Genomic DNA, 18,912 nt, shown 5'->3' on the forward strand with positions numbered 1-18,912 from the left:
GCTGTGTGGATCGGGAATCCAGGGGTGGTAGAATTGGGGCCCATTGTAGTTTTTATAGTTTTTACAAGTCCTAACTGGGCTATATAAAATTTGTGAAAAAGTAAGATTTAACGAGGCAGCAGGGTAGACCTAATGGTTAGCACATCTGCCTCACAGTTGAGGTCCCGGGTTCAAGTCTCAGCTTTGGCCTTCTCGTGTGAAGTTTGAATGTACTCCCCGTGCTCGTGTGGGTTTTCTAATTTATTGTCTGCCCAGCAATTGGCTGGTGACAAGTTCAGTGTGTACCATGCCTCTCAACCAAAGTCAGCTGGGATTGGTTTCAACTCGCCCGTGACCCTGATGAGGACAAACGCTATTGAAAATGAATGGATGATTCAATGATCAAACTATAATCACTATTAATATATTGTGAAAGTTATTCTGAGGCATTAGTAGGAGTAGTTTGCCCACCCTGATGGAAACAAAAAATACTAGGTCACAAAAAACAGTTGCCATTTGGCAGCAATTTTGTACTGCTACAAAATGGCCTCAAAGTTAGCTTGTACCAACGTGGATAATTTTCGTTTGTTAGCGTGTTTTGGGTGTAGTTTTATAGGTTCGTTCTTGAAAATTCCTGAAAAAGAAATGGTGGAAGTGGAAAATAAAATGAAAATGGACAGTTGTTCGTATCCGATTGTATGGGTAAACCAGACGTTCGTCTCTACCAACTGTCTTGAAAGTGACCTGATGAAGGCATCTTGTTCCCAGATGGTGCACATTTTTTTCTCCTTTTCTTTTTTTCGGTTTCTTTGGTTCTGTGTGGCTTGAACAGCCAAAGCCGATTACCGCGTTAGTGCCGAGAAGGGACCAAAACCAGAACGCTTTTGTTTACAGCCACTTCAATATTTACGATTGCATTTAACGGATGATAAAAGTTTAACGTTAAGCATCATATAACTCAGCTGCTTTGTTAACATTACACTCCATTCTTCTTCAACCTGGAATTCACCCCCCCACCCACGTTCCTTCTAACATTAGTATTACGTTTTGAGTGGAAAGATACCAGACACAAATGGACCCACTACGGATCATTTATTTTCTGTCTGTTTGTTACATAACTGCGTGAATCATGGAGGGTTTTGTTGTTGTATTTTTGTTTAAAGGCAAAAATGATCATTCTTGACCCTTGGCGTACGCAGACAACTTCACCCAGTAAGGTCTAGCTATCCTCACTGTAAGTGATGTTGCATTATAAGCACTGATAAGCAACCTCTCTCTCTCTCTCTGGCTCTCTCGCTTTCTCTCAACATCCCATAATGATACTCAGACATGCAGACAGCCGCTTGGTCCCCATTGGTAGAACTGTTGCCAGGGAGCGTTGCCGTCTCAACGTGGATAGAATCTGTTGTCTGGTACACTTTAGACATGAGAACAACTGCAGGATCTGAATATTTATAACATGGCCATTGTTCACATCGGCATTGTATGGATGGAGAAATAAACAGTAGGCATTCTGACTTTTAAACAGCGTTTAACTACAAACATCTCAACTTCATCTGTGTCAGCACTTTTCTACAACTGCACTGCATCAGACCAAAAGCTGTTTTTAATATTTTGGTCAGACAATTTAGCTATAAAGTGCAACCACAATAATACACTCAGTGTTACGGTAATATATGTTTGTCAGTCAAAATTGAGGATTTCTTTTTTTTTTCCAGTACTAGATTCAGATGCGTCTCGAAAGTAGATCAATTCATCGTCAAAAACCCGTGCGCGATTTATTATTTGTGTCTTCATGCACCTGAAGCAAAATACAAACCCCATTTATTAAGTTAGGATGTAGTGTAAAATGTAATTAAAAACGGACTGAAATAATCAGCTAGGGTGAAGCTGATGGCTGCGAGGTGGCAAATCAGGTCCAGAAAGTAAAAACCGTGCCATAGTTTGGCTTTAGCGACAGGTGCCTCGAAGCAATGAACTAGGGCTTCTATTTATGACTGTATGATTCCACCAAATACCGCATTTTCTGTCATTCTGGTTGTACTTCACACTACTAACCTAGATTAGACTAGACTAGAACCCGTTCAGATTTAATTCAGGCTATGTAGCCGCCATAGGAATAGAACTTGTCCATCTACATGTTTTATATTCCAATGCAGTCTTTTTGTTAGTTATTAAAGATCAGAATAAATTGTACGTGTGTGCGTATGCGTGTGTGTGTATGCCGTCTGGTCAATTGTCCCCGTCTTGATTTTATTCAAATATGTCTGGACCTGCTGATAGAGAGAATGCCATCGTGCGTAGGTATGAAATCCTTAATAAAAAAATCTGCCAAAAGAAGGGGGGTGGGGGACATCGCCGCTGTGACTCAAGATGGCGAGACAACCGAATTGGGGGGGAAAAAAAAAAAACTCTGGGAAAAGTTTGAGGTGCAATCGCAGGGCGGGAAAATGAGGACACGAAACAAGGCGTGAGGGGGGGGCTTTTTTTATTTTTCATCAGGCATGTGCAGAATTTATATTTAATGCCAATGAGAGGGGAGTTTAATGTTGGCGCATGCATACGTGCCCCGCTATTCACTCCCTGCATATATTACAGTGAATATGCGGCTGTGTGTGCATTTGTGTGAACACTCTCGGCCCGTTCTGTCTGCCTGACTCAACATATTCTACATCCCTCCCCTCCATTAACCCCCCCCTACACACACACACACACACCCGCCTTCTTTTCTCCTCTCTCTCACTTGGCTGGCACGAACATGCATGTCTGTAGACTCAATAGCGCGCCAACTTCACTGCAATGCAGCCCTCTGTGCATTAATTGGCAGCGAGACAGCGGCTACGTGCTATGCAGGCGAGGAGGGGGGAGAGTGAAGAGAGGGAGGTGGCGGCGGAGGGGGGGGTAACGTGAGGACAATCGTCACGGTAACTGATGGATGGATGAGCAGGTTCACGACGACACACACGCCAACAAACAAGAGTGTGCATTCCTCAGTGTGTACAGGGAGATGACGTGACTGTGTCTATAAAAGAACACAGCGAGGGAGGAGGGGATTGTGTGTATATCTCTGCGTGTGTCTGTGTGTGTGTGTCGTATATGTCCGATTGTATTAGCGGATTTGCGTCTCCTGCCTTTTGTGCCTGCTCGCTCATGTGAGCCTATATGTGCAGTGCAGATATCACGGTGCCAGGCACAAGCTCTTAAAAGCCGCAGTCAGTGCTGCTGCTTTTGGATGTGTGAGAACCGTTTTTTTTTTTTTTGGGCATTATAATTATTATTATTCCTACCACAGCTGAGATAAAGTTGAAGACAACTTTCTCCTCCATTTCAGTAAACACAATGCAGTCTATCCGACTAAAAATGTCAAAAGTAGTTTGTTTCCTTGGCAATTTCTACCACAGAAAACGGAGTAAGTCTGTTAGAGGGTCAAATTGTGGCCACCAGAAACCCTTTATTGGCTTTTTGAAGAAACATTTTGAACATTCATATCTGGTGCAAGCCAGTTAAAATCAAAATGTAAAACCAATAGAACACTCAGTCTTAGGAATTAAGTTAATCTGTTGCAGGGTCAAGCTATGGCCGTCAATAAACTTGCAGGGTTAGTTTGAAGTAACGTTTTAACATTATTTTCTGGCACCTGTTGAAAAAAATAAATAAATAAAAATCCCCAACCCTTTGACTCTCTAGTAATAGTTTTTAATTGTATTGTGCGGATGATACGCCACTTGACATACCCGACTTGGGACGTCATTCTTGTAACTTCAGAACTTTTTTAGAATTGTTCTTTGACATTTGACTCACAGTCCAGAGGTCCTGCATTTCAGTCACGGCTCCACCCCCCTCCCCTTTCTGTGTTTACTCCAACTTACAATCACATTCCAAAAACTGCACGTTAGAAGGTTAATGGAAGACTCGAAATAGCCATGTGACTCCCTGTCTATGTACAGTATATGAGCTGCTGACCTTTCAATACCTTCAGCAGGTATACACAGCATCGAGCGTGGAAAATAAGGCGTTAAAAATGCAGTCTGAAAGACAGTTGTTTGTAATATTCTTGCCTTGCCCTTTGCGACAAACCTTCAGAGAAACGCGGCGACTCAAGCATCGTCCAATGATGCATAAACATAATCATGTCACAATTTGGGTATAAATCCAAGCTACGTGTGGCTCGCTGACAGTGTTTTCTTTGAGTGTAGGTGGTTCGCTGGAAAGGTCTGCATGATTCACCGTAAAGCACACAACACTTATTCAAGTTAACTTTAAAAAAAAAAAAAACCATTGTCCTCCACCATACTCCAAACAACTTTGCCACGATGCATTTCAGCTACATTCGACCTGAAAAAGAAAAACATTTGTTTTATACCAGCTGTTTACATCATCAGACAATTAGTCTTGCTTCACAAAGATATATCTCCTTTTATTTGAGTCAACCTTCCCTTTGTTTCTCTGTTTGTAAGCCTACTGCGGTCAACATTAACATAGGTACTGTATACTGTGGTATACCTCATCATAGAATGATTCTTGTTGCTAAAAAAAACCCCACAACTATTGTGTCAACAGTCACCATAGCATGATCAGACAGTAAACATTTTGTATTGTTGACAGGGAACAATCATAATTGCATCTAAGTTTTTTTTGTAAACAGAAAATATTAGTGTCAACAGTAGCTTATACCACCCAAAAACTTCATGTTGTTGACAAAACGTGATAATTATTTCTTTCTTTATTTATTTGGTCATTGTTGGCACAAAACTAGTGTTATTGTGTTGATAGTAGTTAAAACCGCGAAAATTGATCTCATTGCTATAAAAAAAAAAAGGTCATAGTTTCGAAAATAGCTTATACCACCATGATAACTCGCTCCAACTTTTACTAATGTCGAAAAAGCAAGAACTTGAAATCTACATGAAAGGTCTGTGAATCTCACCGCCACCTAGTGGCCAATGTGTGCACACCACGAAGAGCAGCACAATGCCCACTGAATTACCATCGTGCACAAATGGTTTAAGTCTTAATCTGTATTTGATTGATTATTTTTAAGATGTAAATCTTTTGACTTATGAGCACGCTTTCATGTTATGACACGACAAGAGTGCTTCATTTTTTTTCACCGGACAGAAAAAAAAACTGTGGCTATAGCTACGTCACGGTAACTTATAGCCGCCCTCTTATGTGAGCAGTCATGTGAACGATCCCATGCGGATCGACGCCGCCTCGTCCAAAGGGGCGAGCGGCGCAACTTTGCTTCAACCTAATTGTCTTTCTCTCCTCGTACTGTCCTCAAATGACTTTCTCAGTCTGTCTCGGCGACCCCCCCACACACACTCCACCCTCTCCCCCTTCCTCCCCACCCCTTCCATCTCCACGCTCTCTCCAGCTCTGCCCACTTTCTGACTGTCTGTAACTGTAGCCTGTGTTTTTTTTTTGCACTCTCCCTCCCACTCCCTGCGACGTATAGATACTGCATTGATCCGACACACACACACACACACAAGTGAGCCTCCCACTCTTTTCATCATTGATTTACACTGCTTTCTCTCGCTCTATCTATCACACATTTCTCCCTTGTCTCTTTCTTCAACCGGCACTTGTTGAATCTGAGCCTGCGGAGAAGGACGGAGAGATGGGAGAGCGTCGGAGAGATCATGACAGACAGGCAGGGGGAGTCTTTACAGCACAGAATGGAATACCGACCAAAGACGAATAGGAGACGGGAAAGTCAGTCCAGTCATGTCGCAGAGCAAAAAAACAGAATCCTGTCATTTTTGAGGGGGATTTAATAGGAGTGACACTTTAAAGAGTGCACAACCAAACTCCGCTTTTGGGACCTCACACCGGCAAGCAGTCAGCCCATCGACGCTTTGTCTGCACCTCGACTGCAAAGACTGTCTGAGCACGTTTCTCTGCATTAGTGCACGGTTATGTGCTGCTTTCCCCAGGTGAGTGAGTGAGTGCTTACGTGCAAGAATCCACACTCATTTCCCTATTCAGCTTGCGCTGTGTGACACACCGTGTGTGTTTAGGCGTGCATACTTTTATGTAAGTAAGGCAAAGTGCGCGCGCGCGTGGTCGTGTGCGCGTGCGTGCGCATGAAGTGAGAAAAAGAGGGAGTACGTGAGAGAGGCGGTGACATTTTTTTTCACTTTGTATTCCTGGAAACTGCTCTGCACCATTGCTCAATAATGAAACTGGTATGTGGTATATATATATATATATTTGTCTGTGGTGTGTGTGGTGGGGCATGGTTGGGATTCAAAGTTCATGTCGGGGAAGATGGAAAGGGCCACACAATAATAAAAAAAAAGTAGATTAATATGAGATAGGTGTTTCAGAAGTCGAACAATGTATACTACACAATGTAGAGTTCTGCCTCAATTTTTGGGGGGGACAAAAAACTGTCAAGTTCAAACCGTGGTCATTGTTAACAATATGTTGCGCAAGACCTCATTGTGTCAAGTATTGTGGAAATAAGGTCCATTTTTGGAAGAAATTGCCTCGAGTCGTATAACAGCAAAGATCCTAGCAAATTATAAAATGTAATAAAAACGGTGGTGGCAGTTAGTTCATTTAAAACTTTGGAGTTCAAACTGTGGTCATGCAAATCTCACAAGACATAATAAATGAACAGTGAAAATGTAAATTTTTAATATAACAAGCCGCAAGTTATACAAGTCTTCAAAGCATTGGTCATGCTTGACAACGAAGCCCTTATCTCATAATACATATTAAAGTAGAAATGTCAATTGCGGGAAAGAATTTCCACAGGTTGCTCAAAACTGTGGTCAATTATCATACATGACCTTAGCATATCTTTTAAGACATAATAACAGTGGAATATGGATAATTTGGAGAGAAAAGCTTTTCCCGTGAAAGCAGTGCTTAGGCAGCAATGTCGGGTGTTTTGGAAAGGGTGAAAAAAAATGTTAATAGGTGAGTTTTCAGGTAAAAAAAATATTTGGGGTAAAATACAAATTAGCTGGACTGTAACAATTGTTTTTTTTTTTTTGCTATTTTAATATGACAAAAGTGTGACCCTGGAACAGATTGTTTCCAATTCTACGAGTGGTAAATTTCCCATACACGTATGCTCATGTTGCTGTGCAGTCCGGCCAAGAAGGGTCGTGCATGAAATGAGGACACGTTGTCGTATACAGTAACGCGTTTGACATTGGCCTCATATACACACAGCTCGGCTCTGTTTATATTTAGTTGACTGGCTTCAGCCGTCCTTTTGTCGTCGGCGGCCCCCGCCTCTCGACCAGACCCGTTTGCATAGCCTTCTCTTCCTGCCAGGTCGATTGCAGCGCTCCTTATGTTTATTTTGTTTGTTTACAGATTCCTCCCCTCACTGGCGCGTTCTGCGGTCCATAGCTGAAGTCTCCTGGTCCAAATATGTCGCAGCTCCTCCACGTGGAGATCCCAAACTTCGGAGCCACGGTGCTAGGCTCCCTGAATGAGCAACGTTTGTTGGGACACTACTGCGATGTCTCCATCCTGGTCAAAGGTGCAGAAGTGGGAAAAGTCAATGAGAACAATCTTTACAATCTAAAATAGTTTGTTGTATGTGACTGCATGAGCAAAACACACAGTATTTGGATTCTTTTTGCATTTATAAAGTATGAGTTAAGCAAAAATATCCATCCAGGGGGTGGCCATTTTGCCACTTGTTGTTGACTAAAAATGAGATCACAGTGCCTAAGGGCTCAGGTAGCAAGCAATCACCACTTATTTGTTTTCTGAGTTTGGACATGTGACGTTCACAAACTAAGCCCCTGAGCAACTGTGATGTCGGTTTTCAGTCAACAGGAGAAAGTCCGCCTCCCGAGATGGATTCCACAAATGCTTTGTTGGTCATATTTTTATTAAATCAGCCGTCCTGATGGTCTTTTTCATGATTCCAGGTCAGGCATTCAAAGCCCACCGGGCAGTGCTGGCCGCCAGCAGCCTATACTTTCGTGACCTCTTCAGCACGTCGAGCAAGACGCAGTTCGAATTGCCCTCGTCAGTCACGCCGGCATGCTTTGAGCAGATCCTCTCATTCTGTTATACGGGTAAGCTGACCATGGCGGCAAGTGAGCAGCTGGTGGTCATGTACACAGCGGGCTACCTGCAGATCCAGCACATCGTGGAGCGCGGCATGGACCTGATGTTCAAGGCCAACTCGCCGCACTGCGATTCACAGACGGCCGGCAACTTGGAGGAGACGGGCTCGGAGCCACAGAGTCCGTGCAACAACGGCAACGGCCTAGCTGTGGCCGCTCTCCTTGCGAACACTGGCTGGTCCCCGTCCCTCCTTATGCCGCCGCGCAAGATTAAGCTAGAGAGTGGCGAGCCCACACCCCTCACCATCGCAACCAGCCAAGGCAAAATCTCCTCCTCTGAGTTGGGCAGCCGTCTAGCGAGAGCCAGTTCGCTCTTTTACACCACCGCCGGAGGGACCACCATTCCGGGCGTGCCCCCTTACCACCTTCTTGGGGTCGGGGGAGGCGGGGCTGGGGGCGGAGCCACAGGCGAGCGTTCAAGTCCCGGTGAATCCAGTTTGCCCACCACCGATAGTCCCACGTCGTACCAGAACGAGGATGAGGAGTTTGAGGAAGAGCCCTTTGACGGAATGGTGGAGGACAGCTTCAGTCACCTGTATGCACGTCCAGGCAACCCGTATGGCAGTGAGTAATGGAATGCTAATGTTCGATCCTGTCGATTTTGTTAATTGTGTTACTTTTTGACACTTGTTCGAATTATATTAACCTCAACCTGGCAGTCACTTGGCACTACCTTAAAGTTTCTTGGTAGCCACGTCTTTAATCCACAGTTAGCTAACTTAAAACCACCTGACTGCGTTTTAAAATCCTGTTAGCTTTCTGATTGCCAACATTAGCAAGGTTTAAGCTTCATTTAACTACCGTTAACGGCGTGGAATCTTGAAACTGACCTGTTAGTGTTACTTTTATCTCTGCGCAATTTGCCTGGTTGCCACACTTTTGCTATCCAGCTGTTTAGTATCCACTGTTTGTTGTGTTTCGACCCCAGATAGCCTCACATTATGTTCTGGAGATGCAGCTCGTGCGTCATCCTTCAGTGGATAATAAGACATATTCATTAGTATACAGTCTGTGTGGGCTTGGCTAAGTGCAGTATTTTTTTTTCCTCCCATTGACTTTGGCCCGTGCCTGATGGAGGAAATTCATTTGATGTCTAGCCAAATTTCAAAGTAAAACTCAGCATGACTTGCAGAAAGATTGGAGGTTGATGTCACCGCAAATGTTTTTGGGGGGGGAAAGCGCAGTTGGAGTATTTGCTGCTCGTTTGGACATGTTTTTATTTGCGTTATTTCATCTTTTTTTTTTTTTTTTTATATCGTGTGCTGTAACGTCAAACTCACCTGACACTCTTCCTTAGTGCCGGACAAGCCCGAGATGACGGGCGTGCCGCTGGCCTTGGAGAACCGTAACTGCGTGCTAATTCGTCGGGACCTGGTGGCGCTACCCGCTAGCCTCATCAGCCAGATTGGCTACCGATGTCACCCCAAGCTCTACACAGAGGGAGACCCCGGGGAGAAGCTGGAACTGGTTGCCGGTAGGCACTGTGGCACACGCATGCATGATGAGCTCATGGCAGCTAGTTTTTTTTTTTTTTTGTCGCTCGTGTGAGAAGCAATTGTAAGTGGTCTGAATGTTTACTCACTGCTTCTCCTTGTGAAAGAGAACTCAAATGTGTGTTCTAACGAATCCCACTTGCCAGATAACAGTCATATGTGACTGGATTCAGTAGCCACTGGTATTGCAGCAAGGCGTAATCTGCCTGGATGTAGTATCCAATCAGTATTTTACAGTGGGGGCGTGTCCTGCCTAGAATTCGAGTGTGATTCATGATAATGTGTCAATGCCGTCTTAGACTGAGAGTTGGCTTTAGTCTCCTGACTATAGTTAGTGGCAAGAGGAAGAAGCTAACATTAAGTCTACATCATCACTCAGGGCTTCTTCAAAGTCATAGAATATTGAAACTGAAGTCATTTGATCACTAAAAGGTAGTAAATACTGGCGGAGAGGTGAATCCTATGAAGACATCTCGGAACAAAAGTCCACATTTTCAAAATCGTGTAAAAGGTCAGCGCGCAGAAGAGTTTGACCCACTTTGAGTTGTGAAGCCGGTACAGGGAATAATACTTATTAGAATTAGAAATGCTCTAGGCTATTTGTTCCGTCACGAATAAAAGCCTCATGTAAGCATGCCCGTGAAGAATTTTCAACGTGACTTGTCCAGAAATGGAGCATTTCGTTTTGACTGACATTTTTTTTCCTTTGCAACAAACCTCCGCGTCATTTGAAAAAAATTAGTGAATTCATTTGTCTTGTCAATGAAGTAGAACAAACATCGATAGCTTGTGGCAAGTGCCAAAATCAACTCGCAAATAACTAGCACTTGACACAAAACCATGAGGGGAAAACATAATGCTTGATGAAAGCATATCTATTGTCTAATTTGACCTTTTTTTTTTTTTCCCCCTCTCTCTCTTTCTCACCATCCAGGTACACAGGTGTTTATGACTCGAGGTCAGCTGATGAACTGTCATCTTTGCGCCGGAATCAAACACAAGGTCTTGCTGCGGCGTCTGTTGGCGACATTCTTTGATCGGTAAGACTCCTTTGCGGGCATTTCTTTTTTGTCTTGTAAAAGTCACACACACACACTCACACACAAACAAATTACTTTCACACTCCATCTGTGTCCACTTTGTGCAATGCTGTTTGTTAAGACTTTCTATTACTGCGCGTTTGACAACTGCCCCGTTGTGGCCACTGTGGTGGATTACAGAAACACACTTGCAAACAGCTGTGGGACTGGTATCCGCTCCTCCACCAGTGACCCCAGCAGGAAACCCCTGGACAGCAGGGTCCTCAACGCTGTCAAACGTGAGTCTTTGCTACAAAAATACGACTCAATTGTGTTTTAGAAAGTGATGTTGATAAAATCACAGCGGTGCTGTGATAAGTATAATCATTACGAACTAAAAATGTAATTACTGAGTAATCATGAATGGTTATCAGTAGCAAAAAAAAAAAAAAAAAAAGAGGAATTGCAATAATTAGGCTTTGTGTTACAAATTTAAATGTGTAATATACTCAAAATTTACTTTTAATTATATCCTCATTTGTATTTTATTTAGGTACTAGTTATTTTTCATCAAATAATTACATGGTTTTGTGAAAATTGCAGAAATAGAAAATTGATTAATGGGTGATCTATTATCCTCCATTATTTGCAGAAGACTTCCCTTTTATGCCTTTGTTGTTTTGGTCTCAGGAAGAGAAGTAGTTTGTCGCCATCTTGTGGCGTATCTAAGCAATAATTAACTTCAGAGGGATGGGGGCGTACGCTATATTATTATAATCATAATAGCTGCCATACTGGCCTAAATAACACTGGAGTGAAAACTGACATGACAACACGACACACGTGCATGTGCACTTTCCATAAGCTATGAGTCATTAAGGAAAGCTTTTGTCATGTACACTCAATAATAAATGTTGTTGGCAAAACTATTAGTCAGTTTGACTATGCAGGAGGTGCAGCTTAGGACTGACCAAAAAATATATATAAAATCAATGAATTAGACTAGACAACAACACTAAGATGGAGCCAGAGTAATACTTGAGAACATAAACAGCTAATTTTGTTTTTCAGTGAGTAATGAGAGATGGTCAGTGCTGCTGTTTTGGTTGGCAACAGTTTTAAAATGGTAGGATTGATGAATTTTTTTGTGTATTGCAGTGTACTGTCAAAACTTCAACCCTAACTTCAAGGAGAGCGAAATGAATGTGATTGCTGCTGACATGTGCACCAACGCGCGGCGCGTCCGCAAGCGCTGGCTGCCTAAAATCAAGTCCATGCTGCCCGACAGCATGGAGGTGTACCGCGCCGGCATGGCCATGGGCGCCACCGCCCCCGTGGCCGTGGGCCTGAACCTGGGCCTGGCCGCCAACCCGCAACAAGTTGCTCTCCCCTTCGAGGCCGACTTCAAGAGCTTTGAGCAGAGGCTGTATCCGGAGCGGAAGGACCCCCTGAGGACTCATCCGGCGCTGGCCGACAGCAGCCCGGGCTCAGTGGCGGCGGCTACCGAGCCTGAGGGCGGAGGAGGGGTCCAGGAGGAGCAGGAGGAGGATGAGGAGGAAGCCGGCTCGGAGGCCACCGACACCTCCGCAAATTTGATCTCCAACGGCGCCGAGGCGTCCGCTTGCGGCGACGCGCCGGCCGAGCAAGAAGCTTTCGGACAAGGTCTGAGAGTAAACGGACAGTGAATGTCGTCTCGCAACACATGTCGTCAAGTTATGCTTAACCTTTTGCTTGTTCTCCCCCCCCCCTCCCCGCCATCTTTCTTCTTCTTCTGTGCTTCCTCCGCGGTGCAAAAAGCTTGTGATCGTACGCCAGGGGAATTTGCCACACGTGTACATGCACAGAAGCGCTTTTGTGCAACAACCCCGATGTTGACGTACAAAAAGCGCTCCTAGCAGACGCAGGCATCGAGATAAGTCACACTTTCACGCTTTTCAAGTATTGCTCAGAATTTTACCTTGACAAATAATAGTGTGACCGGCATACAAAAGCGCCTTTTGAGACTTTTTCCAAACAAGCAAGGAAAGATTTTGAAAGCTTGAAGTAAATAACATTAAATGTTCTTTTTCGTAAATTACCTGAAATCTAGAAGAGTACATAGTTTACTGCTTATCGTAGTAGATTCATAGTAGAGATTTTTTAAATTAGTTTTTTATTACATACAAATTTTCAACACAGGTCAAAAAGTTCTGTGTACAGAACAGGCAATTAACAATATTTGAGATCTTTTGTCCAAGTCGAAAATTGCACCTCTGTTTTTTTGCACATGAGACACTGATTAGCACTTGCGATCTCCACCAAAAAGTTTTAATTATGTGATGACACGTTATTCAAAGACATTATTGAAGTTGTAGAAACGATCACAATTCGAAGATGCCCTATGGGATACAACCATGCAATTGGGGTTCATTAATGTGACGATGCCTACGTCAGCTTTTGGACCGCGCTTCCTGACCACACACACACACACACTCACACACAGTTAAAACATTCAGTATAAATGCTAGACAACGCAATGAAAAAAAAAAAACTACGCACCGCAGCGATGCTTTTGTAGTACAATAATCTTGTCTTGGGGTAAAAGAACATGCGCTAAATGTTACATTGCATGCACAACTACCAAGGATTGATGATTAACACCCCAATCTATAGAGAACTGCAAGTATCATACGTGAGGAATGACTGTTTAGGGAGGATTTTTAATTGTATTTTCTTACGAGCTTTTACCTCGCTAGGCGCGCTGTGTTGTCGCTTGGGTGTGACCCAGAAGTGACTTGTGTTTGACACAATCAACGGCGCCGCGCTGCGAGACGATTACCCGAACAAAGCCCTGTTCTACGTTCACATCCACATGATCCACCTTCCATCCTATCGAATGGTTAAGGACGGGTACATTATTATCGACACGCGACTAGCTTACTGCATTTGCACTCTAAAAGACAAGTTTTGGAAAAGATTGACTTGAATCTGAGACTGAAAATATTGTCCTGCTGGGAAGAGAATTTGTTTTTTCAAAGGAGGGCAATACTAAATTAAGAGCTATTGTTTATCGTATGCCTGTGCTCATCTTTTCCCGTGCTAACTAATTCCACCCTCTTTTGTTTATTCATGTGCACAATTATTGAGAAATTTTCATTTACACCCCCGCAAAACTTTACCAGAGGAAACAAGTGTTTGATAAACAACATTGATATTTCCCCCCTTCTTCATGCAAAAACAATTGTAATACCCCGAAGTTGTGTTTATTGCAAAAAGATGTGCCATTTGAAAAGTTTTTGGGAGGCTAGCTTTAAGATAGTCCTGCACAGGGAGTACAGGGTTGTAATTGCACTATAGGTAATAATGTAAATGACGTTTACAGTGTCTTCTTTTAGTTGTTTTTGTTTACATGTCACAACAGGGCTAGCCTAGACTAGAATGGCTGAGAGGCTCCAATGAATGTAAACGTTAGCTCTGTTTTTAGCAAATGTTCCTGATCGGTCTTCCAATAGTGAGAAACGTCAGCCTCCCCCCCATCCAATCACGTTTGAGTGAGGTGCTTCTGCTTTTAGCACTCCAAAAATGACTCGTATAGGTGCATTCAAATTATTAAAATATCACGGAAAATGTCATTTATTTCAGTACGGTAATTGAATTTAAAAAGTCAAACATTTGTATTATTATGTGATTTGGCTTTATAATATTGATAATAGCTTGAAGCTAACAAAAACTTCACATGGAAGATTTGATGTAATTATAATATGAATTTAAGAAGTCAAAATGATTAAAATTAAGAATTGGGGTTCTGAAATGTATTCTGCCTACTGAAACAAATGAATCTTTCTACCATCGTCTAATTTGAGATGCACTTGGATATTTCCTCAAATAATGGCCTCCCCTCTAACTATCTTAAGTCGGGCTCCTGAAAAACCTATCTCAAACAAAATGACTTAACATAAGCGCAAGCTTCAACAATAATTAGCGTTAACGCAGAGACCCAACAAAAGTGTTTCTCTTCTTTCTTTATGCAAAACTCAGCAAAGGTGTGATATTGCTCCCAATTGTGTTTTCACACAGCAACCTGTAAAAATAAATTGACACTAGAAATGTAATATTTTCTCAGGCGACAGTGACAATTGCTTTCAACACGTCATTTTAAATTTCACACCTCTGTTCAGACATTGCAGAGTTCGCTTATACAAGAGTGATTTTCCGCCTCTTTTATGTCTTTGGAACTACCAACTTTGCTCCCAAACCCCTCACCCCAAATTCTGTTACGTACCAAAGAAATGGGAAAAATCATTTGGAATTTGTACACAGGTGCCATCTCTAAAGGAAAAATAATTTCAAGCTAATATCGTTCCCACTCGCGTTCGGTATTGGTGCCGTTTTTTTCTTTTACAGAACAGCAACACGAACAAAGGCTGATACTACCTCCGAATACACAAACTTACTAGGTTACCTTTGCTCCCCCCCCCTCTTACTCTTTGTTGGGTCCACTCAAACTTTTGAAAGAAACAAAATAAAACCAAAAAATGTAAAAAAAAAAAAAAATACTACCTCTGAAGGTGAAATATTCCAGACCTGACCGTCCCATCCCTACATCACCCATAAAATAAGCCCCCATAAATGATGGCTTCTATAAGCAGTGTTTTAAAAAGGGGGGCTTTTAACACTGGTGCAGTCCCGCCCCGCTATGACTCTACCTCCAAAGGCGGAAAAATTAAAAAGGGCAGGAAAATTATTCTTTTACAGGCAGTACGAATAGGGCTTTACAGACAGGTGGCAACCCGCCTCTGTTACTACCTCCAAAGGCGGAAATTTTCCAAGTTCATCTTATTCCATGTCAGTTATGGTCACACTGAACCAAATTGATCAAAGGCTATTACTGCCTTTACAGAGTTTCACATCCCACCTTATCGATTATCCATCAGATACTACCTCCATAGCCCGGAAATTGTCTGCTTGAATTCAGTTCATACTGGATGAATAAAAAAAAAAGTTTTAAGTTGTCTGCTTCAGGCAGTGCGAAGAGGCTTTTACACTTACGCGCTCGTTTGGCCTGTTACGGCTCTGCTACTACCTCTACATACGGAAAATTGTCGGGTCTTCTTCATCCCCCTTATTCTAGGACTTTATTTCCTGTCGCTCTTCGGTATAAACTGCACCAACACCGAAAATAGGGGGTAAAATATTCAGGCAGTGTAAAAGGCACCTGTTAACGGCTTTCGAGAATATTTCCAAAATTGACCATTTCTTCTGGCACCTCACATTTTGTGAAAGAAAAAAAAAAAAAAGCCCAATAATATTGTGATTTTTCTGTTAAAAACCTTAGCAAAACCTTGAGTATGTAAACACCCTTGGCCACTATTTGAGGAAATACCGTAATTCACTGGCAATTGCCTATACAAATAAACTTGACTTGACTTGACTTGTTAATAATTGAAACAACTCATCTTTTTTATCTCAGTAAAGTTTAGGTTCTTTAAGTTGAAAAATGGGAGCCATATATTAGTTGAGTGCATTTTTGTACACCCATCATTTTAGTGGACGGTCATACCAAGTAAAATGATTGAATGGGATATGAAAAAATAATTTATGGAAATGCTACACTGTGGTAAAGGGGGTGTGAAGCTGTGCCTTAGACTGTGACTGTGCGGGCGTCAATTATGCGCACCAAGACTGTACGACTGAATTAAATGCAATTTGTTTTCCTTTATTTAATTTTTTTTTTTTTTAACTAAAGTTGTGCTGAACCAGGCCACTGAAATGGCCTTTTTACCCAACATTTTAATCTTTGATCATATGTGGTTTGTTTATTTTTTTTCTTTCAACGAGAAAAGAAAAGAAAGTCACGCGGAGGGTGGTCATCAATACAAAAAATGGCTGTGGTACCACTTGACTTTAAAGCATTATGAATGGGTTATTAACTTGCTAGGAGAACATTTTAAATGGTAGACTTTGGAAAGAAAAATTGGTGCCAGTTGGAAATGATAAACAGTATAATATGCATTAACATCAAATTTGACATGACAAATTTTATATGATATTTTTTTAAAAAAAGGAATAAAACAATTCCTCCCATCTAGTGTGTAAATAATTTCTAAATGTTATCAACACAACAGCAAAGTAACACCAAAACATCTTTTATCATAATTAACTGAAATATTTTGTTAGAAATTATTTTGACTTTGTGTTTGAAACCTTAGCAAAAAAAATAACCCACATGCATGCATTTATAGTGAAGCGGTATCCAGTCGAGTCTCTTTTTAAAATCACACTTCTTCACTTTTATTGTCATGATAATCCAAGAATGTCATGCCAAACATTGTACTGACGGAAAGACAAAGAAAGCCCAGAAATATTTTTCCCCCATTCACTCTAATGCTCATTTTCCTTCCTTCCTTCTTTCCTCCCCTCTGAAGACTTCACTTGCTCATCAAACAAAATGGTGGTCGGTATAAGGCTTCAAAAAAAACAAAAAGAAAGTTGTTATGCAAAACAAGGAAGCGCTTGTACCATCTAAATGCATGCCATTCAAAGCAAACCCGATGAAACCTCTGACCTTTTATGCACCGTGTATTAACGCTACTTTCAACACAAGACTGTGAAGTGTCGCAGCAGGCTGGCTCTATTCTTCTTTTCTCGTCACAGCAAACTCTTTGTTGAGCCTTTTTTGTGAATGTTTTTTGTGGACAGCGAAAAGAGAGTGCGGGGAATAGACGTCGAAAAACTCCCTGGTGGTACATTTGAACCTTCAGCAGACTTTTGAAGGGGGGAAAAAAAAAAAATAAGAATGCACTAAAATGTTTGAATGTGTATGTATTTGTCCTTGAACCAGCACTTTAGAGTGATTTCTGGCAGGATTTCCCAAACAGCTCGAGATGGGCTTCTTCCCGGGAACACAAAATCCAATATCCCATGTGAAATGGCACCACATTAAATACTAATGTAGAAGATTTTTATATTTGTGGCCCCCAACCTGCAGTTTTGGTGACCCCAATTTACTGTAGTGTCCTCTTGTAAACGAAATGTTTATCAACTGTTTTTTTTTTTTACACCTTTTATTGAAGCATGCTTACATGAGTCAATCAACAGATTGGTAAAAAAAATAACCCAATGTGGACAGATTGGTCAAAAATAACCCAATGTGGGTCAGAAAAGGATGGACCCAACTTTTTGGGTAATTTATTTCACCTCAAACGTTAGGTCAAATGAATGAATAATCCACCAACCAGCCCTGTGGTTCCTTTATTTTAAAAAGGGACCAACTAACTATGCAACAGAATTTTGCTTTGTTAAACAATGACCCCCCCCCCCCCTAAAAATGTATTGTGACCCATTGATTTTTTTATGATTATCTCTTAATTGTCAATTTGGATAATCCTAATTTAACTAATTTGCTTCACTGACCCCATCCAAAAAAGAAAAATGTTTTGACAGGCTTTTGGAATCCGTGCTTCACTTTGGGCAGTTGTGATTTAGTGTCACCTCAAAAATAATAATAAAGATTCAATATGTTCTTAAATATGCAATGGTATTTCATTCTGGAAATTGATCAATCAATTTTTTAAAAAAAATCCCCTTGACCTCTTTTGGACCTTGAGTCTCTGTTTGAGAAATCCTGCTTTGATTTAGAGTTAAAAAAATTAACAACAAAAAAAGATACACACACACACACACGAGTGTTATGGAAAATGAGAAAATCGCACCTCTTTTTTAAAGCCATGTGTTCCGAGCGCTGACAATCAGGATGTGTGGATGCACTCTCGGAGGATGCGACGACGTGAACTGCTGTGCTCTCGCTTATTTGCCGAGTCATCTTCCTCTTTTGCCGATCTAATACTTGGGAGTTACGCGAAAACCACAGACTGAATTGGGACTGATTGGTGCTTTGGACCAAGTCTCTAAAAAGCTCCACTTGGCTGACCTCAACAATGGATTAAAAAAAAAAAAAAAAAAAAAGAAGACTTTTGTCATGCAACTCCATATTTTAATCATGGATGTTCTTCATTAGCCAGCTTGGACCTATCTTGAATGGGACAATTTCAATGTTGCTTTTACAATACATTTTAAAAATGTTTATGCGCCTTCTGACTCCAGCATCAGTAATAATAACAATAATATATATATATATATATATATATATATATAAGTTAAAAATGCAAGTTGCCATTTTTGATGTTGCATTTTAAAAAAAAAATGGAGAGTTCATTCCCATCATGGTGTGTCTCATCACCAGTTGTGTAGTCCAAGATTCCTAATTTCTTTCAATGCAATACAGAAAAATCTGCTTTCTAATAAAAAAAGTCCTTCACCACAGACTGAATTTCATTTTTG

At 41.6% G+C, this 18,912-nt stretch overlaps 1 protein-coding gene across 5 annotated transcripts in view; it reads left to right on the forward strand.

The window, feature by feature from the left end:
- The window catches only part of nacc2 (NACC family member 2), a 30,939-nt gene extending 12,213 nt beyond the window's left edge, over positions 1-18,726 (forward strand). For 3 of the 5 annotated variants that reach the window (XM_085925582.1, XM_085925581.1, XM_085925583.1), the window contains 7 exons: positions 7,315-7,483; positions 7,881-8,645; positions 9,379-9,555; positions 10,509-10,614; positions 10,795-10,892; positions 11,752-12,255; positions 12,391-18,726. In XM_085925582.1, coding sequence (XP_085781708.1) covers positions 7,372-7,483; positions 7,881-8,645; positions 9,379-9,555; positions 10,509-10,614; positions 10,795-10,892; positions 11,752-12,255; positions 12,391-12,488 — 1,860 coding nt within the window. In that variant the 5' untranslated portion in view covers positions 7,315-7,371 and the 3' untranslated portion in view covers positions 12,489-18,726. Of the gene's footprint in view, positions 1-2,902; positions 5,919-7,314; positions 7,484-7,880; positions 8,646-9,378; positions 9,556-10,508; positions 10,615-10,794; positions 10,893-11,751 lie in introns of those variants that run through there. The other 2 variants (XM_085925584.1, XM_085925585.1) reach the window with 2 other exon arrangements.
- The last annotated feature ends 186 nt before the right edge of the window (positions 18,727-18,912 follow it).

This window comes from Syngnathus leptorhynchus, chromosome 12 (assembly GCF_054491065.1).
Source record: "Syngnathus leptorhynchus isolate UIUO chromosome 12, UIUO_Slep, whole genome shotgun sequence".
Taxonomy (NCBI): domain Eukaryota; kingdom Metazoa; phylum Chordata; class Actinopteri; order Syngnathiformes; family Syngnathidae; genus Syngnathus; species Syngnathus leptorhynchus.